Below are 16,562 nucleotides of genomic sequence, written 5' to 3'. Positions count from 1 at the left end.
ACTCCCACTTTCCTTTAGAAAAAACAGAAAAACATTTTAAGAATAGGAATCCAGAATCTTGGTTCACCTTTGTGGGGAGATGACATTTGCTGTACGGAAAACTGTGACAACAGCCACAGCCTTACGAAGTTCCTTTATGTTCTCCGTGGTCTTCTACGAACTTCTCTTTCAGCCTGTATCATCACAATGCCAACACATCTTATCCAGGTACAAATCTTTCTAAAAGTTCTTTCCCCTAACTAGTGTGACATAAGGAGGAACAATATATACATGCTTTATGAGTCTGAGTCTGATAAGTTATTTTCATTTGCCATTTAAGTAAAACAGATTTCAGAAATGCCAGAAAAATGTCTTTTAGTTTAGATTGTTAAATTGTTGTGTAGTTGTGGTTTTAATATACAGTGAGTATATGTAAGTCCATCATTAATAATGTTATTATTTTTTTCTTTGATTTCTTGTAAACATGTAATATCATTGTGACATGAGGTTGATTTTTACTGGTATCTTTTCATTAATCATAAAGCTGATCTAACATATATCTTGAAGAAATATTTGTACACCTGTGTTCTTAGCATTATTTATAATAGCTAAAATGTGGAAGCATTCTGAAAATCCATTAACAGATGAATTGATAAGCAAGATGTGGCCTATATTGCAATGGAGTATTATTCAACCTTGAAAAGGAAGGAAATTCTGACATTTGCAGCAACACTGATGAATCTTGAGGACATTATCCTAAATGAAATAAGTCAGTTGCAAAAAAGACAAATACTGTGATTCCATTTACACGAAGTACTTAAGGTATTAAAAAATCATAGAACTGATGGTAGTATGGTGGTTGCCAGGATCTGGAGGGGAAGAGGACATGGAAAGTTATTATTTAATAGGTATAGAGTTTCAGTTTTGCAAAATGAAAACTGGTCTAGAAATTGTTAGTGGTGATGGTAACACAACTTTATGAATGTATTTAATTTCACTGAACTGTATACTTAAAAATGGTTAAAATGGTAAATTTTATGGTATGTATCTTTTTCTACATTCCAAATTTTGAAGGGAAAAAAGGGAAGAAAAAAAGTTGATCTGAATAGGACAAGTCCCTCTCTTCCCTTGCTGTTTCTGTGTATAAATCTCCTGAAGCTACACTTTCAGGAAAAGAGGTCAGTCCTCCCCAGACGGAAAAAGAGGCATCTTTACAAGATTTTCCTCAATGACTCAAAAAAGTCCTTTTCTTAAGAATGTTCAAGAGGCTGGGGCACCTGGCTGGCTCAGTCAGAAGAGCATTCAACTCTTTGTTCTCAGGGTCATGAGTTCAAACCCCACACTGGGTGTAGAGATTACATAAATTAATAAAACTTTAAAAAATTTTTATTTTTTTTATTTCATTTTTTTCCCCTTGACAGAGAGAGTGGGTGAGGGGTGTGGAGGGTGGAGGCGCAGAGGAAGAGGGAGAGAGAATCCTAAGCAGGCTCCACACACAGCATAGAGCCTAATGCAGGGCTTAATCTCATGACCCTGAGACCATGACCTGAGCCAAAATCAACAGTTGGACACTCAACCCACTGAGGCACCCAAGTGCCCCCCTCAAAAAGTATTTTTTTTTTAAAGAGTATTCAAGAGGCAAGTTTGGGACAATTTTCATCATTATTTTTATTGTACGGGTAATAGAGAAACTAGAATTACATCGTATATTTTTTCATGGTATTATTTTGTATATATTTCTATAATAAATGTACAATATTAAAAAGAATTTAAAAATTGGCTGCAGTGAATGGAATGTGAAAGTCAAAATAAACAAAATCCCTGTAATCATTTTTTCTAACTTACATACTAAAACACTGTGAGGGGAGGGGGCGGAGGATGGGTGGTCAGGTGATGGACACTGGGGAGGGTATGTGTTGTGATGTCACTTTGTGTTGTATAAGACTGACGAATCACAGACCTGTACCCCAAAACAAATGATACATTCTATGTTAATAATAAAAAAATAATTAAAAAAAAACACTATGATTTGAAATGACACTTAGAGCAGAATAGTTTTGAGTTTTGTTTTCCTTTACTTCTCTGGGAAGTCATAGTAATAACAATGATAGCAGCTAACAAATATAAAACACCTAAAGTCAGGATCTAATGCTTCTTATAAAATTTTATGTAACTACTTTTATAATCTCCATTTTACATACAAGGAAACTGTGGTACAGAAAAATTAAGAAACTAGGTCAGTGTTCAGTACTTGAGAAACCATGCTTTGAATCCAGAAAATTGATTCCAGAACCACATACTAGAAGATGTAACAGATTTTTATTCTGGAACTCATTCAAAGCTAGTAAATCTCCTATTTTTTTATCTTAGAGCTAGAAATGACATGGGGCTCATCTGTGCTAGGCTCCCGCCTTTGGACAAGTAAAGCATTATCCCTGTTTTGCAACTGAGGTCTGAACTGAAATGACAGGTTCAAGCAAATCACAGAAACAAAGACTGTACTTGGTGAGATTTCATGGTTCTATGCAAACCCTACATTTAACTACATTAACAGAAATATGAGATATAAGTGAAATTTGGAGTTCTCTAAGGAGATAAAGAAATACCATTTTAAGGTGCTGTATGTAAACATACTATATGAGGGTTAAAGCTGAGACTTTATTTAAGGACTATATGAAGTTTGTGAAACGTGAATCCTTGAGCTTTCCTTCAATGTACAGGAAAAGGTTCACATTTTCCTTTAAGAAAAAGTCACTATTTTAAGTGACTGTTTAAACATTTTAAGATAGTCTGATGTAGCACCATATTCCTTCCAGCACAAGTGGAGAGAGGAGTGTAATTGACGGTATACCGTACCTCCATACATTGTCAGTGACTTGTGCTCTTGAGCTTTCTGAGGGTTACCATAGCAACTTTTTTCTCTTCAAGTTAGCAGCCTCTTTAATAATTACAAACTTATAGCAAAAATAAAAATGAGATCTTAATCAGAAAAAATTTTTTACTTTTCACATCACAATTTCTTTCTTTCTTCTTTCTTTTTAAGTAAACACTACCCCCAACATGGGGCTCAAATTCACAACCCCAAATTTATATCAAGAGTTGCATGCTGTCGCAACTGAGCCAGCCAGGTGCCTTTCACATCAAGATTTCTTAAATCCAAATACTTCCCTCTCAACAAATTGGGGGAAAAGATCTGCATTTCTTTTTTTTTTTTTTTTAAGATTTTATTTATTTATTTGACAGAGAGAGAGATCACAAGTAGGCAGAGAGGCAGGCAGAGGGGAAGCAGGCCCCCTGCTGAGCAGAGACCCCCCAGGACCCTGAGATCATGACCTGAGCCAAAGGCAGAGGCTTAACCCACTGAGCCACCCAGGCACCCAAGATCTGCATTTCTTACAAATTTATCTATTGAAGCTGTGTTTTCCTACTTTATTCATTCATTTATTCTTTACTGTTTTTGAGTAACTAGTAATGCTATAGCCCACTTTATATTAGTGGAAGTTTCAAAATGAATGAGATACTGGTTCCTTTCAGGGACTTTACCTTCTAATGGGGAGGTAAACATTAAGAACTTGTGTTGCAATCTGAAAATGAAGTTAAGGAAACAATTGCATTCATAATAGTACAAAAAAGAATAAAATACTTAGGAATAATTTTAGCAAGGATAATGTAAAACTTATACTCTGAAAACTACAAAACATTGTTGAAAAAAATTTTAATGACTAAATGAATGGAAAAACTTCCCAGGTTCATGGATCATAGGTTCAAAATTATTATGACGATCGTCTCTAAACTCATCTACAGATCCAATGCAGTCCTTATCGGAATTCCAGCTGAATTTTTATGGAGAAATTTGCAAGCTGATTCTAAAATGGCTATGCAATTTCAGAGAACTTAGAATAACCAAAATAAACCTAAAAAGGAATAAAGTAAGAGGGCTCATATTTCTCAATTGCAAAATTTACTAAAAACAATGGTAAAAGGCTATCATAAAATAGGTATATAAGTCAACAGAATAGAATTGAGAGTTCAGAAATAAATCCATATGGTCAGCTGATTTCAACAAAGATGTCAAGACCATTTAACAAGAAAAGAATCATCTTTTTCAATGAATGGGATGGGACAGCTAGATGGCCACATGAGCAAAACAGTGAAGTTACACACAGTACACACAGTACAGCAGGTACAAAATTTAATTCAAATTAATCAAGGACCTAAATGTAAGTGCCAAAACTATAAAACTCTTAGAAAAAAACTTAGGGAAAAATCTTTATAACCTTAGATTTGGCAAAGAATTCTTAGATATGGCACCAAAAGCACAAACAATGAAAAAAAAATAGACAAAGGGGACTTCATCAAACTTAGAAACTTTTTTTCTTTAAAGCAGCTTCCATGCCCAATGTGGGGCTTGAACTCATAGCCCTGAGATGAGTCACATGCTCTACTAGTTGAGCCAGTGATGCATCTCAAAATTAAAAACTTTTATGTTCAAAGGACACCATCAAGAAGTCATTATGATACATGAAAATATTTACAAATCATATATCTGAATAGAGATTTGTATCTATAGCACATAAAGAATGCTTTCAACTCAATATTAAAGGACAATTCAATAAAAAATGGGAATGGAATTTGAATATACAATTTTGAAAGAAGATAGATGAATGGCCAGTTAGCACATGAAAGATGCCCAACATTATGAATCATCAAAAATACAAATCAAAATTACAATAAGATTCTATTTCACACTCTCTAGGATGGGTAGAATAAAAACTTAAGTAACAGTAAGTGTTGGTAAGGTGAAGAAATTGAAACCCTCATACTTTGCTGGTGGGAATGTAAAAGGGTACAGCTGCTTTAGAAACAGTCTTGCACTTTTCAGTGATTCAGTATAGAGTTATCATATGACCCAGAAATTCCACTCATTAGTATGTCCCCAAGAGAAATGAGACCATGTGTCCGTATAGAAACTTGTGCGTGAATGTTTTATAGCACTATTATTCATAAGAGCCAAAAGATGGAAACAGCCTGAATCTCCATTAACTGACACCTGGATAAACAAATGTGATTTATCCATACAATGAAATATTATTTGGCCATAAAAAGGAATGAAGTACTAATATTTGCTACAAAATAGAAGAACCTTAAAATAAGATTATGCCAAATAAAAGAAGCCATCACAAAAGAACATATATATATATGATTTCATTAATGTGAAGGTCCTGAATAAGGAAATCTATAGAGCCAGAAATTAGTGTTACCTAGAGCTTGGAATGTAGGGACACAGAGACCTTGAGTATGTGAAGGGGTGATTTGTAAAATGATAGAAGTTTTGGGTTTTTTTTTTTTAAGGTGAAGAAAATGTGGTAAAATTGCCTTGGGTGGGGCGCCTGGGTAGCTCAGTCGTTAAGTGTCTGCCTTCAGCACAGGTCATGATCCCAGGGTCCTGGGATTGAGCCCCACATTGGGCTCCCTGTTTGGTGGGAAGCCTGCTTCTCCCTCTCCCACTCCCTCTGCTTGTGTTCCCTCTCTCGCTGTATCTCTCTCTGTCAAATAAATAAATAAAATCTTTGAAAAAAAAATGCCTTGAGTGACGGTTGCACATAACTGTGAATACTAAAAAAAACACTGACTTGTATACTTTAAATGGGTGAATTGTTATTTCAGTAAAGCTGCTGATAAAAAAAAAAAGACAAGTTACAAAATAGTTGGTAAATCTGATAGCAGAGTTATGAGGATACCAGAGCAGAACTTTAGAGCAGTGATTCTCAAACTTTTTTATGTCAGAACCTCTTTACACTCTTAAGAACAATGGACAATCTCAACAATTTTATTCATTTGGGTTGTATCTATTGATACTTACCATGTTAGAAACTGAAGCAGAAATTTTTAAATTTTTATGAATTCAGTTAAAATAATAAAATGATTAAACAATTGTAAATAATAATGATTTTCCAAAACAAAACGAAAAATTTTAGCAAGAAAAATAACGTTGTTTTTACATTTTTCCTTAGTAGAAAACAGCAGGTTCTAATATTGGATTCCTTATTCAATCCTTTGTGATATATTATTTTGGTTGAAAAATGAAAAGAAAATCTGACTTATACAGATACATTGTTGGAAAAAGAACTCTTTTAATAACTTTTAAGGTAATTGTGGATATTCCTCTTCAATATACACTGAAACTCACAAAATAATAGTAGTATAAACATTGATTACAATGTGGAATCAAAAACGGTATCAATGAAGTTTTTCATATTATGTAACCCTAAAAGGCATTGGTTTATCTTGTGCTTTGAATGGGTCTTTTACCCATTGAAGATATCAGCATTTCATTCCTTGGTCATTTGGAAGGTGCTGATTCACTGAGTTACACAGATCTTCCAAATATTTTACACAGTTCATTATACAATGTCTAACAATCATATTGGTTAATATCAGCATCATCTATAGTGTTATACATGTCACAGTTTACTTTTATTGCTCATTAGTTTTTGAATGTAAAAATATACCACAATTTCTATATCCTTCCACCTACTGATGGACAGAGCTCCTTCCAGATGGATGCTATTGTGAATAAAGCTGCTATGGATGTTAATGTATGAGTCTTGTATACATGGGTATTTTCATCTCTCTAGGAATCACATCCCTCCAAAACTTTTTATTTTTGATCTTTCATATTTTAGCCATTGTAGTACACGTGAAGTGTATGACATTGTGGTAATTTGCATTTCCTTGGTAACTAATGATGTTCACATTCTTATCATATATTTGTTGGCTATTTGCCTGTCTCCTTTTGTCTGTCTTTTGTCCATTGGTTTGGGTTATTTATCTCCTCATTGAATAGTAAAATTACTTAAATATTTTAAGTATATCTTTGCAATAATTTTCTTCCAGTCTATGACTTGGCCTTTTCTATTAACAGTGTCTTTGGAAGAGCTGAAGTTTTTAACCTTAATGAAGTTTAACTTATCAGTTTTTTTAATGGTTAACAGTTTCTCTCCCCTGCTACTCCCATTTTACAAATCTTTGCCCTCTCTAGGTTTTTCCCTATGTTTTCATCTAAAAGTTTTGTAGTTTTATCTAACAGATCAATATGTTCCAATTTTAATTTTCTACACAACTTTAATTCATATTCTCAAATAGTTTTTTACTTACTAGTTAACATTCTAATTATATGTCAAAACACTTTACATTCAGTAGTTCTCTTTCTATAGGTATGACTCTTTACCAAGGTACTTATTTTCTGCTACAAACATGTGGTTTCATATAATCTTATATATCTAATACTTTGTAGTCTCTGGAAAGTTAGAGCTACATATTTATAATTTTTTTTATTGCCAGCTTAGGTTTATGATAATAATACATCATTAAAGACAATAAAGCATAAAAGTTCCTAGCACAGCAACTAACCTTTTTCTAGATGTTCAATAAATGTTAAAGAAATAATGATTCTTACTTAGGAAATTATTTCTAATATCTGATTGTTGAAACTTCTTGAATCTTTATTATAAATTATGTGATTTTAGTAGCATCTTTTTTCTAACATACCCCAATCTTATCTGGAAATGGCCAACTTATTAAAATGTTATTTAGTTACCTTAGTTTTATACAGGATATACCAGCATATTTTGTCTTATGACTGAAAAGTTTGGCATAAATAAGAAATTAATTTTTGCCTCCTTGGCCAGTAGAATTTATTTATAATTTTATAAGAGGATAATCTATTCTTCCTTTAAGGGCTTTTTATAGAATATGCGGGAACCTAACATTGTGAGTTTTATAATCACACAAATATCATAGGGAAATTCCTTTCTCCAATCATCTTAGACATTGTACACATACTTATATTGTTTGCATTGTTAATGATGTTAAGTCATTATAAAGTTAATACTTTAATATTAGTTTGGTTAGCTTTAATGAGCTTCATGATTGTGATGATAAGTAAACTTGGAAGAAACTTTTTCAGATACCAGTGAAAATACTCTTACTACTACTATAACTATGCTATTGCTGAAACTATTAGGCACATAACACATGCCAAGCACTCTACAAGCATTATGTCCTTGAATATTGACCACAAGCCTTACCTCTATTTTTACAAGGTCACGTAGTGAATAAGTGGCAAGACCAGTAATGTTCTAACTCATGTCTTTCCCTGACTCCAAACTCTAGCATCTTCACTGTTAGGTTATACAGCTAGCAGCCCTAATCATAACAAAAACTTTGCAGGATAGACGTGATGCCAATTGCAAACATGATTAAACTGAAATTAAGTGATTTGATAAAGTCACATATTTAATTACATATTTAAAGCTAATATCAAACTCAGATCTTTTATAACTTACTCTTTCCTCTCTGTCACATTACATCTTTATCCATCATGAATTACTAACTCTGACGGCAGTAACTTTCCATTAGGAAGAAGAGTTCTAGGCTAACATTGCTATTCAGTATTTTTAAAGAGAAAACTATTATTGTAAAACCCTTGACAAATTAGTACATGTGAAAGATTAAGTAAAAAGTTTCATTGCAGTCAGGGAAGGAAAAGGGATGGAAGCATATTCCCTTATGTGTAATTGCAAAAAAAAAAAAAAAAATTGTGAAATAAACACATATATATAGGTAATTTTCTTTATTCCAAAAGGATCAATCCAAGAACAAGGAAAAGAAAATGTTTCAGATTTTCCTGTGTAAGGAAACAGCAGTCATACTATCAGATGACCTCAAGTCATCCTATATATATCACCAATTAAATAATGATTGAGATGAGAAGGTGGACTGGATGGCCGAACATTATGCAATATTTGCATTTTGGTATTTTATAGATACATTTAAAACTTTATATAACTGGAAGAGATATAGTTTAAATTTATGTTTTTTACAGTACCAGTAAAAAGACTATTTTGAAATGGAAATAGGAAAGTGTAGGGTCAGGCTTGGTGATGAGTCAAGGTTAAGTAATGTAAGAATTAAGACATTTTCCTCAAAATAGAGAATATCTTTTTTAAAAACTCATCCATCTAAAATTTTCCTATTTTCCATAGTTTCTTCCCCCAGCAATTTTTCTAGCTATCACATAAATAAAAAAAACAAATTATTCTTTTGCTCTTCGAGCATGACATCTCACCACATACTTGTTTTTATATCAAAGTACTTAGGAGAAAATATAAGATTTAACAGTTTGCTTAAACCAAGCATGATGTAAATAGGGGACAAAACTCTTAATAACTCTTAAAGACTGTAAGGAAAATCACAATGTTTAGGCTAAGGAAAGGGAATAAGAACAGGAAGCAGTATGCTTACGATGCTAATCAAAGACATATGAATACACAGAACCACGGGACTGGGAGTTTATTTAATAAATCTTACTGACTAATTTCTCTGGGTCAGTTGCAGTCCTCAACTCTTTTCAAATATTAACTCATTTTATTATTTCAAATATTAACTCACAATAAGCCCATACGGTTGGTGCTATTATTGTCTCCATTTTACAGATTAGGAAACAAGGGACCAAAAAAAGGTTTTTTTTGAAGTGACTTTCCCAAGGTCACACAGCTAGAGAGGAGTAGGATTTAGACCAGAGCAGTGGCCTCTAATGACCATACTCTTAACTACCATGCTATGCAGCTTACTCTGTGGAAGTACTAAAATACCAGCAGAATTAAGAAGCAGACCGTGCACAAGGCTTTTCCAGACAGATAGACCCAATTAGTCAGATGGTTTTAGTAAAGTCTTAACTTTGGCAGCCTCAGCTTCTTCTTCTATAAAAATGGGGTGCAGAAGACCAAGTTCAGAGAATTAGCGACGATATGTGCTGACGCACTACTGACACATAGCAGGCACTCAGTATAGGCCAGCAATCTTTACCTTCCCTATTCTTATTTTAAAAAACTTCCAAAATTGAAAATTTGAACAGAGATCAGGTGACAAAAAAAAATAGGGTGTACAAGTTCATCAAAGCAGTAGAAATCCTCAGCTTTCTTTCTCTTTTCATGAAAGACTCTGACAGTCTTCTCAAAGCTTAGGCCTGAGACAGACCAGGAAGCATGCCTGAAGTCGGGCAGCCGTCTAAGTCATAGTAACCTCACACCATGTTGTACCGTGACTCTTTTTAACATCGTATGTCAGCTTCCTCTCCACTATGACCAGTGCCATTCCTATAGACTCTAAGTCAGGATTTAAGTGGTGATTGAATGTCTAAGGGTAATTTAACTTATTCATTCACTTAACAAATATTTATTGCAGGCCTTGGCACTTGTGGGGATATAGAAGTGAATATAGGGGATATAGTAGTAAATAAGACAATGTCCCAATCCTTGTGGAGGTTTTTCAGCAACATAAAAGATAGTGTGAATGGAGCAGAAAAGGAGTAAGTATTTGCAAGCTTGCGCTTGAAATTTGATAGTAAAGTGGTTTCTGCAGGAAATACAAGTGTAGTTTCATATCTTTGGGAATGTCATATAATTAAACATCTATAGGGTAACAGAATTGTGATAACTTTAGTTGAATATGTTGTGTAAAATATCACTAGATTAATAATACGTAAAATATCTATATCTCTTAAATTGGTAAAATAGCCAATCAGCGTTCTTACTTTAGTTATTAGCATTCTGTCAGACTTGTACAGTAATGATTAGTTACCCTTTATTATACTTTTGGCATGCTTCCCATGTTTAATTTCATTGTAGGGAAGGAACACATAGTTAAGGAAATTGCAAAGAGGAGGAAAAGTTAAAATAGGGAAAATAATGACATAGATTCAAAACCGACTTGAATTTATTGTTCTAATAAGACTTTGGCAAGCAGAATAAAGAAGAATTATTTTTAAATTTGCCTTTGAAATATTTTGTGTTCAGCCTCACAACTTTGAACTTGAATTTTTTTTTTTTAATTTTCTTTGGGTTAAAACTTATTTCCATAACAGCACAGGTAAAAATAACAAGCATACATTGAAACAAATGTGTAAAAATAAATTCTAAATATCTGTTAAGAAAACACTAAAATTATTCACCAAATATATTATGAATGTCTTAATAAATGTATTGTCTTAAACAATTTTCCCTGTGAGGTTGTAACATTACTCTTATTAATATGTCTCTTTCTAGAAAATAGTTTGAGCATCTGCTCAGAGACAGTGTATTAAAAATATATGTGAAAATGGCCAAGTTAAATACAAATTTTGTCACATGCTAGACTATGGAGTAAAGTGTCCTTAGAAAGAGCAGAACTACGGCCGGCTCCCCTATATTCCAGCATTACCCAGTTCCCAGATCCCTGCTGTGTAGTTGTTCCACTCGCCAAGAAGCCTGTTAAAGAGCCCCCCAGAGCATGTGTACAGCCCTCCATGTTAATAGTTAATTGGTGAGGATGGCAAGATGAGAGGACAGCCGAACATGTGGTCTCTCAGACTCAAGCCGTAACAGACCTTTAGTTATAATAACAGCAGCTGCTCACGTTCTCACAACTCAACTGTTTAAAACTGTTGTCGAATGAAGGTTGTCGTGGATTGGGGAAAAAAAAAAAAGAGGGAAGGTTACATCTAAGAAAAATAACTAAACCCTACCTTGAAACTCTCACTATGTATTATTTAAGTATGAGAATATTACTTCAGCTTTTTAAAACTTAAGTATAAATTTCTAATTTAAAGGTTGTTCTGTTTCAGGTACATTGAACATTCTACCGCTTCTTCCCATTTACCATTAGAAATGTTTGTGCACCGTTTGAAACTTTTTAATGAGATTTTTTGCAAAGTGATACCTTTGAAGCAGTTACAATAAGGTACTGCTTGATTTCCACAACTAGCAAGATATGAAACTATCATTTTTTTGGTCTTATAAATGGGAACTGGCTTACTAATAGTAAAACCTGTCATCTACCTCCAAATTATATAACATTTTCTGCCTTTTAAATTAATTTCATTTTTAGTTCCTAGTGACAATTGTGTGCTTGAAGAAAATGATAACTGATAACATTTGTTCTTTTTGGAAATAAAAATTAAGTTTTATGCCAAAAAAATTAGCTTTATGCCTTATTATGAGTTCACTGGTAAGATAAAAGGAAAGTAAATTTCTCTTAACTAATGCATTTTATTTACACAATCTATGGCAGGTTGTTCTTGATTTGTTTTTATTGATCAAAAACACTTTTACCTGAAACTGTAAGGAAATAAATATCAAAGAACTTAGAATTTTGATTAAAATAAGGGGGCAGATATTTTTCTGTGCCTTTCTCAGAGTTTCCCTTTCAGGAAGAAAATTTACTTTTTATTATTGCTAATTTATTCAAACTGTCATATCCTACTTTTTAAAGGAATTTTTAAATATAAACAACAACCTAATAAATTTCTCCTTAACTATAATAACGCAGGGATGAAAACTTCTCTGACATTATTCATGATAAAATATTAAATAATATTTTCTCATTCTAGAATACTTCTAAATAGTGCCAACATTTAATGTATTTGCTTACAGAACATTAGTTTATAAACTATTTAAACTTTATTTGATTCAGAATAGATTCCTGATTTGAAAGTGGCCTAGAGCATATTTTGACTTATCGTCATCGGCATTTGGTCATTTAATAGTCTTATTCAGTTTTTATCATTTAACCAAAGTTTTCCAACAATTTGATCTATGGACATTTTCCCCCATCTATCTCTTTAAAGAAAACCATCACCACTATGTTCCTTTATACTAAGGAAAGTTTATTTTCTGAAGGAAAGCAGGAAGAAAACGTCTTGTTATAATGTCTCTTGAAAATTGAAGGTTTTAGTGTGTTATTTAATTGATATATTTTCATATTAATATTTTACATTAATGTAATAAAGCTTTGAACCCATTGCAATGAATGAGTGTTTCAAAGTAGAGAAATTCAGAACAAGTCTTTTCAGATCCATAAACTTTTGTGTTCATGCTGAGTATCTTAGCAGCTAAACTCTAAGTCAGGTAATGGACTGCTTAGAACTAACCACTAATATGGGATTATGAAATGTGGACTCCAGTGGCCTTGTGAATTTCTCTCAGTGTGAAACCTTTTATTCTTAAAACAAGAACTAAAAATAATTGCATGGTGAAGGAACAACATACTTTTGTGAGTTTACAGCTATAAAATTTTGGAAAATATTTTTAATGTAGTTGTTGATAAGAGTGTCATTATAGGAAGCATAGCATCACCTTCTGTCACATAACGTAATCTATTTTAAGTGGTCTGTTTAAATGTACTTTGCTAAGGACAATATTTAAGGATGAAAATTAGAGATTAGATTTAATCTCTTGATCATAATTACCAATTACTAGAAGATAAAGTTAGATATTCTGGCTGTCAGTTTTTCATGAGTTCCTTAATCAAGGTATTCTCAACTGAGAATCTGGTTTTTATTTTTCTAGATCTTTTCAACTAGTCTGAAGTAGCTTGTAAGAAATTAACACTTTTAAAAGTGTAAAAAGAAGCAATTTTCAGCTGAATTGTATTAAACCTATTTTAATATTGTACCATATTTGTCAAATTCTAGTCTTTGAAAATTTAGTAACTTCATATGAGTCTAGTGCATTGTAAACAGAATCTATTATTCTTCACAATAGCGAATAATAGACTTTGCTACTGTAGGCTACTTATAAGAATCTGTAATTCTTATAGCTCCAGTTTTTATTTTCTTCTGTTTTATATTACATATTCTGGTATCTGATTAATTTTTTAAATGAAATCTTAGCTTATATATATTATACGGATGTATTTAATTTACTTTCTTGGATGTTTGAAACTTTATACAAACAAACTCCAAATTATCTGTACGTTTCTGTCTATATAGACAATTAGTTGCAGAGTACATAACATTTTACCGTAGTGTAACTATGCATATTAAATAAGAGCAAGATATTTGAAATGCTCAATAAGATAAATGTGTATCTCTACAGGGAAAAATTACCACTTAGAAATCTTTCATTATACTTAATCCAACCAAAGCATATTCAGCAAGCCGTAAAAAGAAAAATCATTTTAATTTAAAACTTTTTTGTTGTTCTAAAATAACTCTGTGATGTTACACTTCATACAGTGATTCCTACTGTATTTCCTTGTAGTGATGGTGATTGTTAAAGTACTGTTTAGAGCCAAAATTTTCAAATACATCAATGATAGAAATAGTGAAACGTCTCATCACAGTATGGAGATTGAGTCATCTGTTGGGGCATATGGAATCTTTGGCTGTTGGACTTTATAATGCCCAGTGTCCACGCATGGACACAACTGTTCTGGGAACAGAAGCAGAGAGAGACCTCTGTGTTCAGTCCACTTGAATGTGGTAGAAGAAAAAAGGAAAAAGGATCTTTAACGTTAATTATTTTTATTATAAACTATCTTTGACTTCATCACTTTTTATGTACAGAAAATAGATACAACTTTATTTAATTTTGCCTTTTTTTAACAAATAAAATTACTAAGCTTTTAATCTTTGGTGTTACAAGCTGTCTGAAAAATACCTGTGAGAAAATGTAAGTTTTGAGTTTTTCCTACTTATATACCTGGATGCATACTTTCTCTTAAAGAAAGATTACTATCTTCAAAAAAAGATACTTATTTCTTAATATTGAAACAAAATGTGCTTGTAACTAATTATAATTTAAAACTCTTTAAGTACCAGGTCATATATTATATCCTAACATTATGTTTTAGCCTTTTGCTATTAATTACATGATTATTATATAAAGAGTTTCTGCTTCTTTAATAATGTTTTCACACCCTATGTAGTTAATCTTTAATGTTGGGGAGGACAAGGGGAGAGATTAAATTAGCCTTGTAACCTCTTTCTCTTCCAGGCTGATGATGGAAAATAAAAGCTCTTAGCCACAAAATGTAACACTTAGAATTAATATTTAATTAGACTAGCAAATTGTACACTGTGGCTGAAAGCTTCCAAAGAGTTGTTAGTGCCACAGTTGACCTACAGGTTTAATAATAACTCACTTCTAGAAGCAAGTGCCAGTTCAGCATAGTAGAGCCACTGTAAGAAAGTCCTGAGAGATTAAAATCAGCAAACCAAATGGCAGGCAGGGATTCCTGGGATGGAGCCTTCTGGAAAGCTGGGAGCTGGAATAGCTTTTAAGCCAGGATTCAGATGAGAACAGTGGGTGAAAAAGCTGATCCCTCCTGTTCTGGGAGCTTCTGGTTGTAGGCCAAAATCTTAGAACAGATTTTTACTAAATGTTTTTGCTGCAGCTATTAACTTACATTGAAAATCAAATATTGAATAATTTTTCTGTAAAATTTAACAAATTTTTTGTGTAAACATTAGTTCTTAATTTCTTACATATTAGTACATAATATCTGTAAACTCAGATCATTAGATTATCAGATAGGTTTGGCGCTGTACATCTATGCTGTTTTGCTGTGACATGCTGTTTCCTTGTTCCCTGTATAGTTGATTTATATGGTTCATTTCTATATTATTTCATTACAGGGCATTATGCAGAGCCTGAGAAAGAGATTGTGAAGTCAGTAGCCCAAGAAATGTTTTTCTTCAAGAAAGTACATAAATCAACAAATATAAAATCAAAGGCATTCTGAATTTTTAAAGGCCTTATATTATAAAAAGCAATGCTACATTTGCTTATGCTTAGGATGCAATTAAATTACAAGATAAATAATTGGACCTCCTGGTGAAACATTGGATCCTTATATCTCTGAGAAATTAATCTGGTGAAAAATAGGATACCATGAATTTGAAAATGTGCAAATGCAGAACAGCCAACTAAGGAAGGAACACCTTACATAATTTATTGGTGTTATCTTAAATAATTAAAGAAAAGCTAGTCATTAGTTAAAAATTCAAGCAGATGAGAACCTTGCCAGCAGAGGGAGTAGTCCTGTCTGCCGTCAGGTTCCCATCATTTTCCCACCTGCCTCAGCTCTTTTCCCAGCCAGTCTCCCATCTGGACCTGGCTCTGTCAGCCTGTTCCTGATGACAGGCTATCATTTTATACTCAATATGGGATTATTCTAAGCTGATTTTAAACTTTAGTATCTTTAACCTACCACTGCATCACAAACATCAGTTGGATGCTCTGTTTGATATTTGGATATTAGCAATTGTTTTTCCAGGCAAGCTAGGAGCTTTTGGACATCTGTGAATTACATTTTAACAGTTTCAAGTAGAAAGTAGTAAGCAACAAATTTCTGATTTAAGAAGTTACCCATTATATATTTTTAAACCAAAGATGCAAATGTCCATATGAGTAGTATGAAACTATCATTTATGTAAAAATACCTAAAATTAATTTTGAATATTATAACCATTATTCTCTTCACCCTATTCATTATAATATTTTGCTTACCCCATGTATAAGAGTTTTCAGAATATTAAGATTTTTTAAAATGTTTAATAGAATAACCTATTAAAAAGAAAACTGAAAAAAAAAAAAAAAGAAAACTGATGTAATTAAATGTTCTGCAAAGCAGGTACTATTTGAAGCCAGTGTAAATGTAAGTAATATTTCTGAAAACAACATCATGTGTTCTTAAAAAAATTTTCATACCAAAACTTAGAATACCAAGTATTTGAACACATAGAAATCACAAAAAGATGT

The 16,562-nt window shown here is 32.6% G+C and overlaps 1 protein-coding gene across 2 annotated transcripts in view; it reads left to right on the top strand.

The window, feature by feature from the left end:
- Positions 1-16,562, top strand: part of LOC111149765 (elongator acetyltransferase complex subunit 4) — a 249,656-nt gene that overhangs the window by 105,570 nt on the left and 127,524 nt on the right. For both annotated transcript variants that reach the window (XM_022507026.1, XM_022507025.1), the window contains exon 7: positions 19-207. In XM_022507026.1, the coding sequence (XP_022362734.1) occupies positions 19-207 (189 nt within the window). The remainder of the gene's footprint in view (positions 1-18; positions 208-16,562) is intronic.

Source organism: Enhydra lutris, unplaced genomic scaffold (assembly GCF_002288905.1).
Source record: "Enhydra lutris kenyoni isolate GAN:26980312 unplaced genomic scaffold, ASM228890v2 scaffoldscaffold22, whole genome shotgun sequence".
NCBI lineage: Eukaryota > Metazoa > Chordata > Mammalia > Carnivora > Mustelidae > Enhydra > Enhydra lutris.
Note: the sequence above shows the minus strand (reverse complement) of the source record. Positions and strands in the feature narration are given on the sequence as shown.